Source organism: Scyliorhinus torazame, chromosome 2, assembly GCF_047496885.1.
Source record: "Scyliorhinus torazame isolate Kashiwa2021f chromosome 2, sScyTor2.1, whole genome shotgun sequence".
Classification (NCBI taxonomy): Eukaryota; Metazoa; Chordata; class Chondrichthyes; order Carcharhiniformes; family Scyliorhinidae; genus Scyliorhinus; species Scyliorhinus torazame.
In genome coordinates, this window is record NC_092708.1 from 242,588,484 (window position 1) to 242,603,378 (window position 14,895).

General features: G+C 46.4%; 1 protein-coding gene across 1 annotated transcript in view; it reads left to right on the forward strand.

Annotated features, from left to right (window-relative positions):
- The window catches only part of LOC140407187 (uncharacterized), a 148,234-nt gene that overhangs the window by 102,255 nt on the left and 31,084 nt on the right, over nt 1-14,895 (forward strand). Inside the window, exons 16-17 of the mRNA XM_072494860.1 lie at nt 1,582-1,689; nt 2,891-3,158. Of these exons, the coding sequence (XP_072350961.1) occupies nt 1,582-1,689; nt 2,891-3,158 (376 nt within the window). The remainder of the gene's footprint in view (nt 1-1,581; nt 1,690-2,890; nt 3,159-14,895) is intronic.

Genomic DNA, 14,895 nt, shown 5'->3' on the forward strand with positions numbered 1-14,895 from the left:
CATCTTTTGGGTTGTGGGTGCAAAACCCACGCAAACACGGGGAGAATGTGCAAACTCCACATGGGCAGTGACCCAGAGCTGGGATAGAACCTGGGACCTCTGCGCCGTGAGACTGCAGTGCTACCACTGCGCCACCGTGCTGCCACAACTCCAAGATGTGCAAGTTAGATGGATTGGCCATGCAAAATTGCCCCTTATTTGGGAAAAATGAATTGGGTACTCTAATGTTAAAAAGCAAAAGAACTTAGTGAGGTTGATCCATCTAACCTGCACATCTTTGGGTTGTGGGGGGTGAGACCCACACCGACACAGGGGAAATGTGTAAACTCCACAGGCCGGGATCAAACCCAGGTCCTTGGCGCCGTGAGGCAGCAGTGTGCCACCGTGCTGCCCACTTGACAGTAATGTTAATATTTTGACATCAGCTTTGTAATATCTAAGTGCTGCCCTTGGGAACGTTATCTGTAGTAAGTTCTACATGTATTTGTTTTATTCGTTCATGGAATGTGGCTGTGCTGGCATTTATTACCCATCCCTAATTGCCCTTGAGGGGGCAGTTAAGAGTCAACCACATTGTTGTGGGTCTGGAGTCACATGTAGGCCAGACATTGGTAAGGACGGCAGCTTTCCTTTCCTAAAGGACATTGAGCTAGATGGGTCTTTACGACAATCAACAATGGTATCATGCACATCATTAGACTTTTAATTCCATTTTTTTTTTTTTTTGATTTCAAATTTCACCATCTGCTGGAGGGATTTGAACCTGGATCCACAGCATTACTCGGGGTCTCTGGTTTATTAGTCCAGTGACAATACCACTACACCACCGCCTCTCCGTATGCTGACGTCCACCACCTCCTCTGACTCCCACAACTATAACATATATTTATCAGTTTGCTTGACTGATTTCCAATGCTAGATGAGCTGCAATTTCCTCCAGTTAAAATATTGGGAAGATCAAAACTATCATCTTGGCTCTCCACCAAAAACTTCATACTTCACTGCTCACTCTCCCTTCTAGCCACCATCTTTGGTTGGATTGAAGACTGTTTACGACTTGTAATATACTTCTGAGCTGACACCATTATCTATCTCGTTTTCTTGCCTCAACACTTCAATTACTGAACCCCACATTTACACGTTTTGTAACCTTCGGGCTTGGCTGCAGCACATCTTCTACCCTTCATAAATTTGTGCTGATCCAAAACTCAGTTTCCCACGTCCTATCCAGATCCAGTTCAACCATCAACCTATCTGGTTTCTCGTCTCCTAACATCTTAGTGTGTAACCTCATTCATACCCTTTCCTTTTTCTGTAAAATGTTCTAACTTTAAATGTAGAACTCTACGTAACTTGAATTCTGGCTCCTTGTGCACACATTGTTATTTAATCTCAGCCTGGAATTTTATTTTTTCCACACCATCTCATAAGACGCTTGTTAAAAACCAATTTCTTTATGTGACCTTTTAGTTAGCTTTCTTTTGGCGTAGTATCAGCTTTTGTTTGATTTTTGATGGAAACAGTAATGTGGCTGATTTGGAAATGTTGAATTTCATGTGAAAATATTAAATATTCTTTTAGGGTTGTTGAGTTTGCCTCGTATAGTGATTTGAAGAATGCTGTTGATAAACTCTCTGGCGCAGAAATAAATGGAAGAAAGATCAGACTGATTGAAGAACCTAAACATCGGTAAGTGCCACATAGTGATCTCATCTGGGATGTATTTCCAACTAAAATATTAGATAATTGTATTGTTGATTTGAAGTATCAACTTCCGAGACGTCTTTGCTTCCATTAATTATAAATCAGAACTACCATTTTGGTTTCTGTTGGTTGACTTACTTTAATGTCAGAAGTCTTACAACAGGTTAAAGTCCAACAGGTTTGTTTCGAATCACTAGCTTTTGGAGCACTGCTCCTTCCTCGGGTGAATGAAGAGGTGGGTTCCAGAAACATACATATAGACAAAGTCAAATGTGCAAGACAATACTTTGAATGCGAGTCTTTGCAGATAATTAAGTCTACAGGAAGAACGGACATCGCATGGCAATCGCCAGGCAGGAATGTTCTCTTCCAGTCAGGGAACACTTCAGCAGTCAAGGGCATTCATTCAGCCTCTGATCTTCGGGTAAGCTTTCTCCAAGGCGGCCTTCAGGCCACGTGACAGCACCGAATCGCCGAGCAGAAACGTATAGCCACGTTCCGCACACGTGAGTACAGCCTCAATCTCGACCTTGGATTCATGTCGCATTACATTCACCCTCCACCATCTGGCCAGGGCTTGCGAAATCCTACCAACTGTCCTGCCTTGAGACAATTCACACCTCTTTAACCTGTGATCATCCCTCCAGTTACTCCGTCTGGACCAGTAGACTTAATTAACTGCAAAGACTCTCATTCAAATTATCGTCTTGCATCTTTGACTTTGTCTAATATATATATATTACCACCTCTTCATTCATCTGAGGAAGGAGCAGTGCTCCGAAAGCTAGTGATTCAAAACAAACCTGTTGGCTTTAACCTGGTGTTGTACGACTTCTTACTGTGCTCACCCCAGTCCAACGCCGGCATCTCCACACCATTACTTTAATGTGCTGAAGAAGAATTCACATTTCTGAATTCTTTGTTTCCCAGGAAGCTGGCCAAGTTTTCAAGCACAATCCTTCGACTGTTATGACTGATGGGGAGGGTTGCACTTGTTCAATTATGTGTGACAGCAAAAACAAAATTTATTAATCTTAAATATTTTGCCACGTTGACAGCAGAGATGACATATCACAATTTAGCAAAAAAGTAACATTAAACTGAAACATGCTAATATGAATTAATTTGTAATGACTAGTAGAAACACCTGACTAAGCATACTAAATGGGTTTCCCTTGATGTTTAGGTCTCGCAGCAGATCGCGGTCACGGAGCCGTACGTTTTCCAGATCCCGTAGTCGGTCTCGCTCCAGGAGCCGCAAATCCTACAGTAGGTCAAAGAGTAGAAGCCGCAGTAAATCCCGCTCTCGCAGTAGATCTCGTGTCCCTGCTAGGCAACAAAAGGCTCATTCGCCTTCACCGTCCAAATCACCTGCATCATTGGAGAGGCCAAGATCTCGTTCTCGCTCGCGTTCTCGGTCAATGTCAAGGTCACCATCTGTTGCAAGTGCCGATTAAGCAGTGTGCTGTTAATATAGTATAAGTGGACTTCTGCCCAAGTAAGTTGATGTAAGTAGAATGTAGTGAATATGTCTCAAGAAATATGAAACTTCATGTATTTTATTTGAGACCAGAGTGCTTGCAATTATTGGAAGTATGTTGGAATAGTATTGTTTACATATTCAGTAGTTTGAAAATAAATGTATGCACATGATATCCATTTATTCCACTATAATGTTCAATTAATATTACTTTGGGTGCAGCAAAATTTCCATTAATACTTTCCCAGTGATAAATATAATTGCATTTAATTATTTTGTTTTTCTTTAAATAAAAGCTGCAAATTTAACTCATTAAATATGTGCATATAGTTCCTATCTGGACTTGTGGATTTCTTGTATGAGTGGTTTGAGTGCTAGCAAATGACATTTTTCCTTGTGTGATCAGCAATTCTTTCAAATTTTTTTTTTTTTTTTTTTTTTTATTTAAAAAAATTTTTTTGGGGGGGGGGGTTCCTCATTCAACAACTGGAACATGGGTTTTGGTTTCACAATTTCTTTGAAGCCTTTTTAATGGGAGCTGAGAGGAGTAGAGTGTATATACTTGTTTTAGTGTTTCTAAATAGCGACTACAAACTTCATCACTATTGCATTAATTCAATTTATTTATTTGTAAAACATATTGGAATATTGATCTGATGCTGCAGTGGTGTGGTCAGAGGGCCAGCCCTTGGTTTCCCCCTGCATTTTCCTAAATTGGGTCAGTAGGCCTGAATGCCTGATTCACAATGCACCACATTGATCATTGAGTTCTCTGTCCAAAGGTAGGTTTGACCCACAGCGCCATGAACTCACTACGGGTAGACCGCATGAGTGGCTAGTCAGGCTTGTTCAATAACCATGACCCTTCTGTAAAATTTAACACATGCTGAGTATTTCATAACATCTATAATAGAACTGTCAACTTTGTTGTAAAAATATGCTTGATCATTGCACACAACAGTGAAAGGCAATCAGCATGCACCTCACTTCATTTGCCCTTTACGTGCATATCACTGTCATACTGGTAAGAAAAATATTACGTGGCTACATGGGTAATGGTCGATAACATTTCTCGGGCCGCACCCAGAGCCCTGATGTGGAATGTGGCCTGCAGGTTGCCCACCACTGATTTACAAGTTGATGCTCAATTTGTTCGACTGTTATGAATACACCTTCCTTGACCATTGAGTTTGCATTTGGGATTTGAACCTGGAGCTCTGGCTCAGATGCAGGGATGTAACACTGCCTCAAGATCTCACCATCTTTTGACTTCAGTATTTTTGGACCTCGGCAGACTTTTCATTGAGAGCCTAATTTTTGTGCCTTGTAATTGTAAATCTCATTGGATTATAATGTATGTATTTGTTGGCACATCTCCCAATCCCAAGAGCACCTAACACAGACATTCAGTGCAATTGAGGGTCACAGTGGCAGCAAAGGTTATGGGGAGTCTATTTATGCTGTAACAGGAACTTCTGATTGCTCAGAAATAGTTTCCTCAGGAACACTGCTTTAACTAAATCAGGTGGAGTATCAAAGCATACCAGCACAATGACGCCCACAACACTATTTACCTTCTTCCTAACACTGCTAACCACCCTCCCTCAAGACTTAATCCAGCCAATTGTTGCTAGCAGTGCTGAGGAGTCATAATAACTAGGAGCAGGAGTAGGCCATCTGGCCCCTCGAGCCTGCTCCACCATTCAATGAGATCATGGCTGACCTTTTGTGGACTTAGCTTCACTTTCCGGCCCGAACACCATAACCCTTAATCCCTTTATTCTTCAAAAAACTATCTTTATCTTAAAAACATTTAATGAAGGAGCCTCTACAGCTTCACTGGGCAAGGAATTCCATAGATTCACAACCCTTTGGGTGAAGAAGTTCCTCCTAAACTCAGTCCTAAATCTACTTCCCCTTATTTTGATGCTATGCCCCCTAGTTCTGCTTTCACCTGCCAGTGGAAACAACCCGCATCTATCCTATCCCCTTCATAATCTTGTATGTTTCTATAAGATCCCCCCTCATCCTTCTAAATTCCAAGTACAGTCCCAGTCTACTCAACCTCCCCTCGTAATCCAACCCCTTCAGCTCTGGGATTAACCTAGTGAATCTCCTCTGCACACCCTCCAGTGCCAGTACGTCCTTTCTCAAGTAAGGAGACCAAAACTGAACACAATACTCTAGGTGTGGCCTCACTAACACCTTATACAATTGCAGCATAACCTTCCTAGTCTTAAACTCCATCCCTCTAGCAATGAAGGACAAAATTCCATTTGCCTTAATCACCTGTAAACCAACTTTTTGCGACTCAAGCACTAGCACACCCAGGTCTCTCTTCACAGCAGCATGTTTTAATATTTTATCATTTAAATAATCCCTTTTGCTGTTATTCCTACCAAAATGGATATCCTCACATTTGTCAATATTGTATTCCATCTGCCAGACCCTAGCCCATTCACTTAGCCTATCCAAATCCCTCTGCAGACTTCCAGTATCCTCTGCATTTTTTGCTTTACCACTTATCTTAGTGTTGTCTGCAAACTTGGACACATTGCTCTTGGTCCCCAACTCCAAATCATCTATGTAAATTGTGAACCCAACACTGATCCTTGAGGGACACCACTAGCTACTGATTGCCAACCTGAGAAACACCCATTAATCCCCACTCTTTGCTTTCTATTAATTAACCAATCCTCTATCCATTCTACTATGTCCTTAACGCTATGCAGCAACCTTTTGTGTGGCACCTTGTCAAAGGCTTTCTGGAAATCCAGAAATGCCACATCCATTGGCTCCCCGTTATCTACCGCACTGGTAATGTCCTCAAAAAATTCCACGAAATGAGTTAGGCACAACCTGCCCTTGGTGAACCCATGCGTCTGCCCAATGGGACAATTTCAATCCAGATGCCTCGCTATTTCTTCCTTTGATGATAGATTCCAGCATCTTCCCTACTACCGAAGTTAAGCTCACTGGCCTATAATTACCCGCTTTCTGCCTACCTCCTTTTTTAAACTGGTGTCATGTTTGCTAATTTCCAATCCGCCGGGAGCACCCATAGCCTAGTGAATTATCACTAGTGCATTTGCAATTTCCCTAGCCATCTCTTTTAGCACTCTGGGATGCATTCCATCAGGTCCAGGAGACTTGTCTACCTTTAGCCCCATTAGCTTGTCCATCACTACCTCCTTGGTGATAACAATCCTCTCACGGTCCTCACCTGTCATAGCCCCATTTCCATCAGTCACTGGCATGTTATTTGTGTCTTCCACTGTGAAGACCGACCCAAAAAACCTGTTCAGTTCCTCAGCCATTTCCTCATCTCCCATTATTAAATATCCCTTCTCATCCTCTAAAGGACCAATATTTACCTTAGCCACTCTTTTTTTTTTTGTTTTATATATTTGTAGAAACATTTACTATCTGTTTTTAATATTCTGAGCAAGTTTACTCTCATAATCTATCTTACTCTTTATAGCTTTTTTAGTAGCTTTCTGTTGCCCCCTAAAGATTTCCCAGTCCTCTAGTCTCCCACTGATCTTTGCTACTTTGTATGTTTTTTCCTTCAATTTGATACTCTCCCTTATTTCCTTCAATATCCACTGTCGATTTTCCCTTTTTTTTACGGCCCTTCCTCTTTGTTGGTATAAACCTTTGCTGAGCACTGTGAAAAATCACTTGGAAGGTTCTCTGCTGGTCCTCAACTGTTTCACCATAAAGTATTTGCTCCCAGTCTACCTTAGCTAGTTCTTCTCTCATCCCATTGTAATCTCCTCTGTTTAAGCACAAAACACTAGTGCTTGAGTTTACCTTCTCACTCTCCATCTGTATTTTAAATTCCACCATATTGTGATCGCTCCTTCCGAGAGGATCCCTAACTGAGATCATTAATCAATCCTGTCTCATTACACCACATCTAGGATCGCTTGTTCCCTCGTAGGTTCCATTACATACTGTTCTAGGAAACTATCGCGGATACATTCTATAAACCCCTCCTCAAGGCTGCCTTGACCGACCTGGTTAAACCAATCGACATGTAGATTAAAATCCCCCATGATAACTGCTGTACCATTTCTACATGCATCAGTTATTTCTTTGTTTCTTGCCTGCCCCGCCATAATGTTACTATTTGGTGGCCTATAGACTACTATCAGTGACTTTTTCGCCTTACTATTCCTGATTTCCACCCAAATGGATTCAACCTTATCCTCCATAGCACCGATGTCATCCCTTACTGTTGCCCGGATGTCATCCTTAAATAACAGAGCTACACCTCCCTTACCATCCACTCTGTCCTTCCGAATCGTTTGATACCCGCGGATATTTAACTCCCAGTCCTGACCATCCTTTAACCATGTTTCAGTAATGGCCACTAAATCATAGTCATTCACGATGATTTGCGCCATCAACTCATTTACCTTATTCCGAATACTACGAGCATTCAGGTAAAGTACACTTATGTTGGCTTTTTTACCTCTGTTCTGAATCTTAACACCTCGATCAGTAACCTCTCCCTAAGTTATATTTCCTCTTAACCTTTCTCCTAATTTTCCTTGTCGTTGAACCCATATCTTCATGTAACAACCTGTCGCGTCGCTTACCATTAATGTTTTCACTTCCCGTTTTATTCCTTTTAGTATTCCTGGTCCTATTCACTGAGCTCCCCTCAGTCACTGTACCTTGTACTGTCCCCCTTTTTGATTTTTGACTGGCTTCTCTGCCTTACACTTTCCCCCTTACTGCCTTTTGTTTCTGTCCCTGTTTTACTACCTTCCAACTTCCTGCATCAGTTTCCACCCCCCTGCCACATTAGTTTAAACTCTCCCCAACAGCTCTAGCAAACCCCCCCCCCCCCCCCCCCCCCCCCAGGACATCGGTTCCAGTCCTGCCCAGGTGCAGACCGTCCGGTTTGTACTGGTCCCACCTCCCCCAGAACCGGTTCCAATGTCCCAGGAATTTGAATCCATCACTCTTGCACCATCTCTCGAGCCACGCATTCATCCTATCTATCCTGACATTCCTACTCTGACTAGCTCGTGGCACTGGTAGCAATCCTGAGATTACTACCTTTTGAGCTCCTACTTTTTAGTTGAACTCCTATCTCCCTAAATTCAGCTTGTAGGACCTTGTCACGTTTTTTACCTATATCGTTGGTGCCTATGTGCACCACAACAGCTGACTGTTCTCCCCCCCCCCCCCCCCCCCCCCCCACAGAATGTCCTGCAGCCGCTCCGAGACATCCTTGACCCTTGCACCAGGGAGGCAACATACCCTCCTGGAGTCTCGATTGCGTCCGCAGAACTGCCTGTCTATTCCCCTTACAATTGAGTCCCCTATCACTATAGCCCAGCTGTGTTTGGGACGACAATTGCATTTTAAAACTCTTGTCCATGAACTGAAGATGGACCTGGGGCGTCTGGGCTCATTATTCCAGTCAAACCTCAGCAGGCACTCTCCAATAGCAGCAAAATCTTATCAGTCAGCCAAAAACACCTGAAATGCAGACCTGGAACTAACCTGTAATTAATAGCACTGTCGCATGCCTTAGGGTGAGAGTAGCTGAACAGGTTTGCTACAGGGTGAGTTCGAGAGGCCTGACCCAATATGGGGAGGGTGTATCCTACTTAAACGGCTTAATGAGACACCAAACCAAATTTACCTGTTCATGTGAACATTAAATAGTCATGGTGCAGGGCAGCACGGTGGCCTCATGGCGCTGAGGACCCGGGTTTGATCCCGGCCACTGGGCACTGGAGTTTGCACATTCTCCCGGTGTCTGCATAGGTCTCACTCCCACAACCCAAATAGATGTGCAGGGTAGGTGAATTGCCCATGCTAAATTGCCCCTTAATTGGAAAAAATGAATTGGGTACTCAAAATTTATTTTTAAAAAGATGGAAAGTGAAGTAGTTGATTCTGAGACTCGAGTCCTGAATCTTAACAAAGGAAACTAGGATGAAATTAGGTGTGAGTTGGCTATGATTCATTGGGGAATGTTACTTAAAGGGATGACAATGGCAAACATCCAAAGAGCGCATGGAGGAAGTGCAACAATTGTTTATGCATGTCTGGCGCAAAAGTAAAATGGGAAAGTTGACCAATCCATGGCTTACAAGAGAAATTAGGGATAGTTTTATTTTTTATATATAAATTTAGAGTACCCAAATATTTTTTTTCCAATTAAGGGGCAATTTAACTGGCCAATTCACCTAACCACATTTTTGGATTGAAATTGGGGATAGTATTTGATTCAAGGAAGTAGCATACAAATTGGCCAAGAAAAACAACAGGTCTGAGGATTGGGAGCTGTTTAGAATTCAGCAAAGAACCATGGGATTGATTAAGAAGGAACTCCACTATTTAAAAAGGGAGGTAGAGAGAAAGCAGGGAATTATACACCTGTATGCCTGATGTCAGTGGTGGGGAAAATTGTAGAATCCATTATCAAAGATTTTATAGCAGAGAACTTAGAAAACAGTAGCAGGATCGGACAGCATGGATTTATGAAGGGGAAATCATGCATGACAAATCTACTGCAACTCTTCGAGGATGTAACTAGTAGAATTGATGAAGGGGAGCCAGTGGATGTGTATTTGGACTGTCGGAAGGCTTTTGACAAAGTCCCGCATGAAAGACTAGCGTGTGGACTTCCGGTGGCGGCATGTAGAGGGAAAGTCACATGCTTGAAGCGTGTTTTTAGGAGTTTAAAATCTGGTCCGGGGGGGGCAATTTGCGACTGATTGGATGTAGGAAGATATAAGGAAGACAAAGAATGTCAAAAGGTTTAAGGAAAACAGCCGTGAAGAAGGGAGGGAGTGCGTGTTCACCGTCGAGTGAGAGGGCCAGCCAGGGAGCTGGCAAGATGGCGGACGATGGACTGCTCACAGCAGAGAAGATCACTGAGGTCATGAGCGGGATTCTCCGTTTTTCCTGCGCCCGGGGGTTTCCCGGCAGCCTGGGCTGCCCCACAATGGGAAACCCCATTGACCGGCCGGTGTAACGGAGAATCCCGTTTGCGGGTCAAGGCAGAAATGTGGCGCGCCGGGGCGGAGAATCCAGCCCCCAGAGTTTGGAACTGGAGAAGCAGTTTGTGAACCATATGGAGGTGTTGAGGAAGGAGATGGCAGTGGCTTTGAAGGCGTTGGTGCTGGAGGCAATAGTCCCGGTGAGAGTGGCTGTGGCGAAGACATCGGCCGAGGTGAGGGAGCAGGGCAAGACGATGTAGAGAGTAGAGGAGGTCCTGTCGCAGCGATCAGCTCACCTCAATGGGGGATGAGATGCGGAGGGTGGTCGAGGCCAATAAGGGGCTTCGAGCAAAGCTGGAGGATATAGAGAACCGCTTGAGGTGGCATAATTTGAAGATTGTGGGCTCGAGGCCGATGGAGTACTTTTCCAAGATGTTGAAATAACTGATGGGGGAGGGAGAGGAGCCCTCTCTGTTAACTGGACCGAGCCCATTGGTCGCTGAGGCCAAAGCCAAAGTTAAATGAGCCGCCAAGGGCAGTGATCATCTGCTTCCACAGGTACTACATGAAGGAGAAGATTTTGAACTGGGCGAAGTAGAAGCAGGAGGTGCAGTGGGCTGGTGTTGGTGTTCGTATTTACCAGGACTTGACGGTGGAGCTGCCAAAAACGTGAGCGGCTTTCGGCCATGTGAAGACGGCATTATACAACAGTGGGTGCGATTTGGAGTGGTGTATCCAGCGAAGCTGAGGGTGAGCTACAACGCTAGAGATTTCTACTTCGAGCCGGTGGAGACGTTTGTGAAGGCAGAAGGCTTGGGACAGAAGTGAATAATGGAACTGAAGATGGGTTATGGACTGGGAATGGGGAGTTGGAAGAGTCTTATAGATGTTTTTTTTTACCTATATTATTTTTTTACTTCACACTGTTGTAGAGGTTAAGTTTTTTGATTGTTATTCTTTGTTCCAACGGTTTTATTTTGTTGAGATGCTTGGGTTTGATTGTTTTCCTGGGACTTAGCAGGTGTGCCAACTGAGGCGGGCAAGGGGAGCGGTTTACAAATATGGAGAGAAGGGTTGTTGGCATGTTGGCAGACCAGCTTCGGAGGGAGGCAGTGTTGAGGGAATTTGTTCAGGTGCGGGATAGGGCAGGTAAATTGGTGGTGGCTCCAGATCAGATTAATAGGGAGTTTGAGGAGTTCTACGAGAGATTGTATAGGTCGGAGCCACCGGGGAGGATTGGGAGATGCAGGAATGCCTGGATGGTTTGGAATACCCAAGGTTGGGGGAGGATATAGGGCCATATTGGAGGGGGCGATAGATGAGCAGGAGTTAAAAGATACGATTGGGAGGATGCAATCGGGGAAGGTAGCAGGGCCAGATGGGTCTCCGGTGGAGTACTACAAGAAATGTAAAGATAAGTTGGTGCCGCTGATGGTGGGGATGTTTGAGGAGGCGATAAGGAAGAGGGTGTTGCCACAGACTTTGGGGCAGGCATCGATCTCTCTGTTGCTCAGGAAGGATAAGGATCTGACAGAATGTGGGTCGTATAGGCCCATATCACTTTTGAATGTGGACGCAAAGGTGTTGGCAAAGGTATTGGCGGGTAGGTTGGCGGACAGCCTCCCGAAGGTGATAGGGGAAGATCAGACGGGGTTTGTGAAGTGGAGGCAGCTCTTTTCGAACATTAGGAGGGTATTGAATGTGGTTATGGCAGGGGGGAGGGAGATCAAGGTAGTTGTGGCGTTGGACGCCAAGAAGGCGTTTGACCGAGCAGAGTGTGGGTATTTGATGGCGATTCTAGAGCGGTTTGGGATTGGGCCACGATTTGTAGATTGGGTTAGGCTGCTGTATAGGGAGCCGAGGATGAGTGTCGCACGAATAACAAGAATTCGGGATATTTTGCTCTGCACTATGGGACCAGGCAGGGATGTCTTACGCTTGCGATTGAGCCTTTGGCCATTGCATTAAGGAGTTCAGAGATGTGGAGAGGGATAGTGCGGGGAGGGAGAAGGGGGGTGGGGAGCGGCGTGTAGAGCATAGGGTCTCTGTATGCAGATGACTTGCTGTTGTATGTATCAGAACCGAGTGTGTCGATGGGTGTTATATTGGAGCTGCTTTGAGTGTTTGGGTCTTTTTCGGGGTATAAGCTAAACTTAGATAATAGTGAATGTGGAGTCTCAGCCATGGGTGGGGGGGGGGGTCTACCATTCCGTAGGGTGGTGACTCACTTTAGATATCTGGGGGTGCATGTGCCACGGGATTGGGGGGGCTCCGTAGGTACAACATTACTAGTTTGGTGGGGAGGGTGAAAGCAGATCCGACAAGGTGGGATGGTCTTCCTCTGTCGCTGGCAGGTCGGGTACAGACAATTAAAAGTTTTGTTTATTTTTCAGTGCCTGCCGATCTTCCTGTCAAAGGCATTTTTCAAGGAGGTTGAAAAGATGATTACCTCGTTTATATGGTGGGCTGGGGGTGGCCAGGATTAGGAAGATGCTGTTGCAGAAAGGATGGCAGTCAGGGGGGGTTGGGTCTCCCGAATTTACTGTATTATTACTGGGCGGCGAATGCTGAGAAGATGAAGAGCTGGGTTTGAGGGGGGGACTCCCAGTTGGGTAGAATGGGGGAGAGGCACGGTGGCGCAGTGATTAGCATTGCTGCCTCACATCGCCGAGGTCCCAAGTTCGATCCCGACTCTGGGTCACTGTCCATATGGAGTTTGCACATTCTTCCCATGTTTACGTGGGTTTTGCCCCCACAACCCAAAGATGTGCAAAATAGGTGGATTGGATTTAATTGCCCCTTAATTGGAAAAAAAAATGATTTGGGTACTCTCAATTTATATAATAAAAGAATGGAGGAGAGTCTGCGCAGGTGGTCGGGTTTGAAGACGTTGGCAACAGCGCCGCTCCCAATGGCCCCGGGGAAATACTTGGGGAGTCCGGTGGTGGTAGCGTGGTTGAAAATCTGGAGGCAGTTGCGCTGGCACTTTAGGTTGGGGCGGGGTCAAGGAAAATGCCAATTTGGGGGAATCATGGGCGGGATTCTCCAAAATGGAGGCAGAGTGTCCGTGCCGTCGGGCACGACCAATTCTGGCCCCCACAGGGGGTCAGCACGGTGCTGGAGTGGTTCACACCGCTCCAGTCTCCTTTCCCGGCGTCAACTGGCGCATGCCCGGGGGACTTCCTCAACGCACTGGCCCCAACACAACATGGTGCAGGGGTTCAGGGGCCGGCCGCGTAACAAAATAGGGCTGTGACTGGAGAGGCCGGCCCACCGATTGGTGGGCCCAGATCGCGGGCCAGACCTCATCGGAGGCCCCCCCGGGTGAAGGAGGTCCCCCACAGGCCGCCCCCCGACCGTGCGCGCAGAGTTCCCGCTGGCTGTGAGCAGGTGTGGACATCGCCGGCGGGACTCTGCCGTTTGCACGCGGCCCATCAAGGCTGGAGAATCGGCGGCCTGGCCGCAGCAGCGGCCCGCAACCAGCGCCGCGCCAAATGGCGCCGATTCTCCACTCCTCGGAGAATCGCATGCTCATGTTGGGGCGGCGTGGCACGGTTGTGGCGATTCTCTGGCGTGGGGCTCGGAGAATCCCGCCCCATAGATTTGAGCCAGGGAAGTGGGAAGGGAGTTTTCAGAGATGGGAGGAGAAGGGAGTCAGGGCACTAAAGGATTTATTTCTGGGAGGGAGGGGGGGGGGGGTCGGTTTGCAGGACTGGAGGAGCTGGGGGCGAAATATGGTTTGGGGCAGGAGGAAATGTTTAGGTATATGCAGGTCCAAGATTTTGATAAGAAGGAGATACAGAGCTTTCTGGTGGTGGCGGTCCCCACACTGTTGGAGGAGGTGCTGATGACAGGGGAAATACGGGGCAGCACGGTAGCCTTGTGGATAGCACAATTGCTTCACACCTCCAGGGTCCCAGGTTCGATTCCGGCTTGGGTCACTGTCTGTGCGGAGTCTGCACATCCTCCCCGTGTGTGCGTGGGTTTCCTCCGGGTGCTCCGGTTTCCTCCCACAGTCCATAGATGTGCAGGTTAGGTGCATTGGCCATGACAAATTGCCCTTAGTGTCCAAAATTGCCCTTAGTGTTGGGTGGGGTTACTGGGTTATGGGGATAGGGTGGCGGTGTTGACCTTGGGTAGGGTGCTCTTTCCAAGAGCCGGTGCAGACTCGATGGGCCGAATGGCCTCCTTCTGCACTGTAAATTCTATGAAATGGAGAAAGGGGTGGTGTCGGTGATTTATGGGGTGATTCTGGGGGAGGATAAGATATCGCTGGAGTGGGAGGAAGAGTAGGAGGAGGGCATGGAGGAGGGGTTGTGGTGTGAGGTGCCCCGGAGTGTGAATGCTTCAACTTCGTGTGCGAGGTTGGGGCTGATACAGCTGAAGGTGGTGTATAGGGCGCACCTCACAAAGGCGAGGGTGAGCCAACTCTTTGAGGGGGTAGAGGATGTTTGTGAGCATTGTCGGGGGTGCCCTGCCAATCACATATGTTTTGGTCCTGTCCAAAGCTCGAGGGGTATTGGAGGTAGGTCTTCAGGGTAATCTCAAAAGTAGTACATATGAAACTTGAACCGGGTTTCGGATCAGCCGGGGTTGGAAGCAGGGGCGGAGGCAGATATCTTAGCCTTCGCCTCGTTGATCGCCCAAAGGTGGCTCCTGTTTGGGTGGAGGTCGGCTTCTCCACCCTGTGCCCTGGTGTGGCGGGGGGATCTGTTGCAGTTTTTAACACATGAGAAAGTGAAG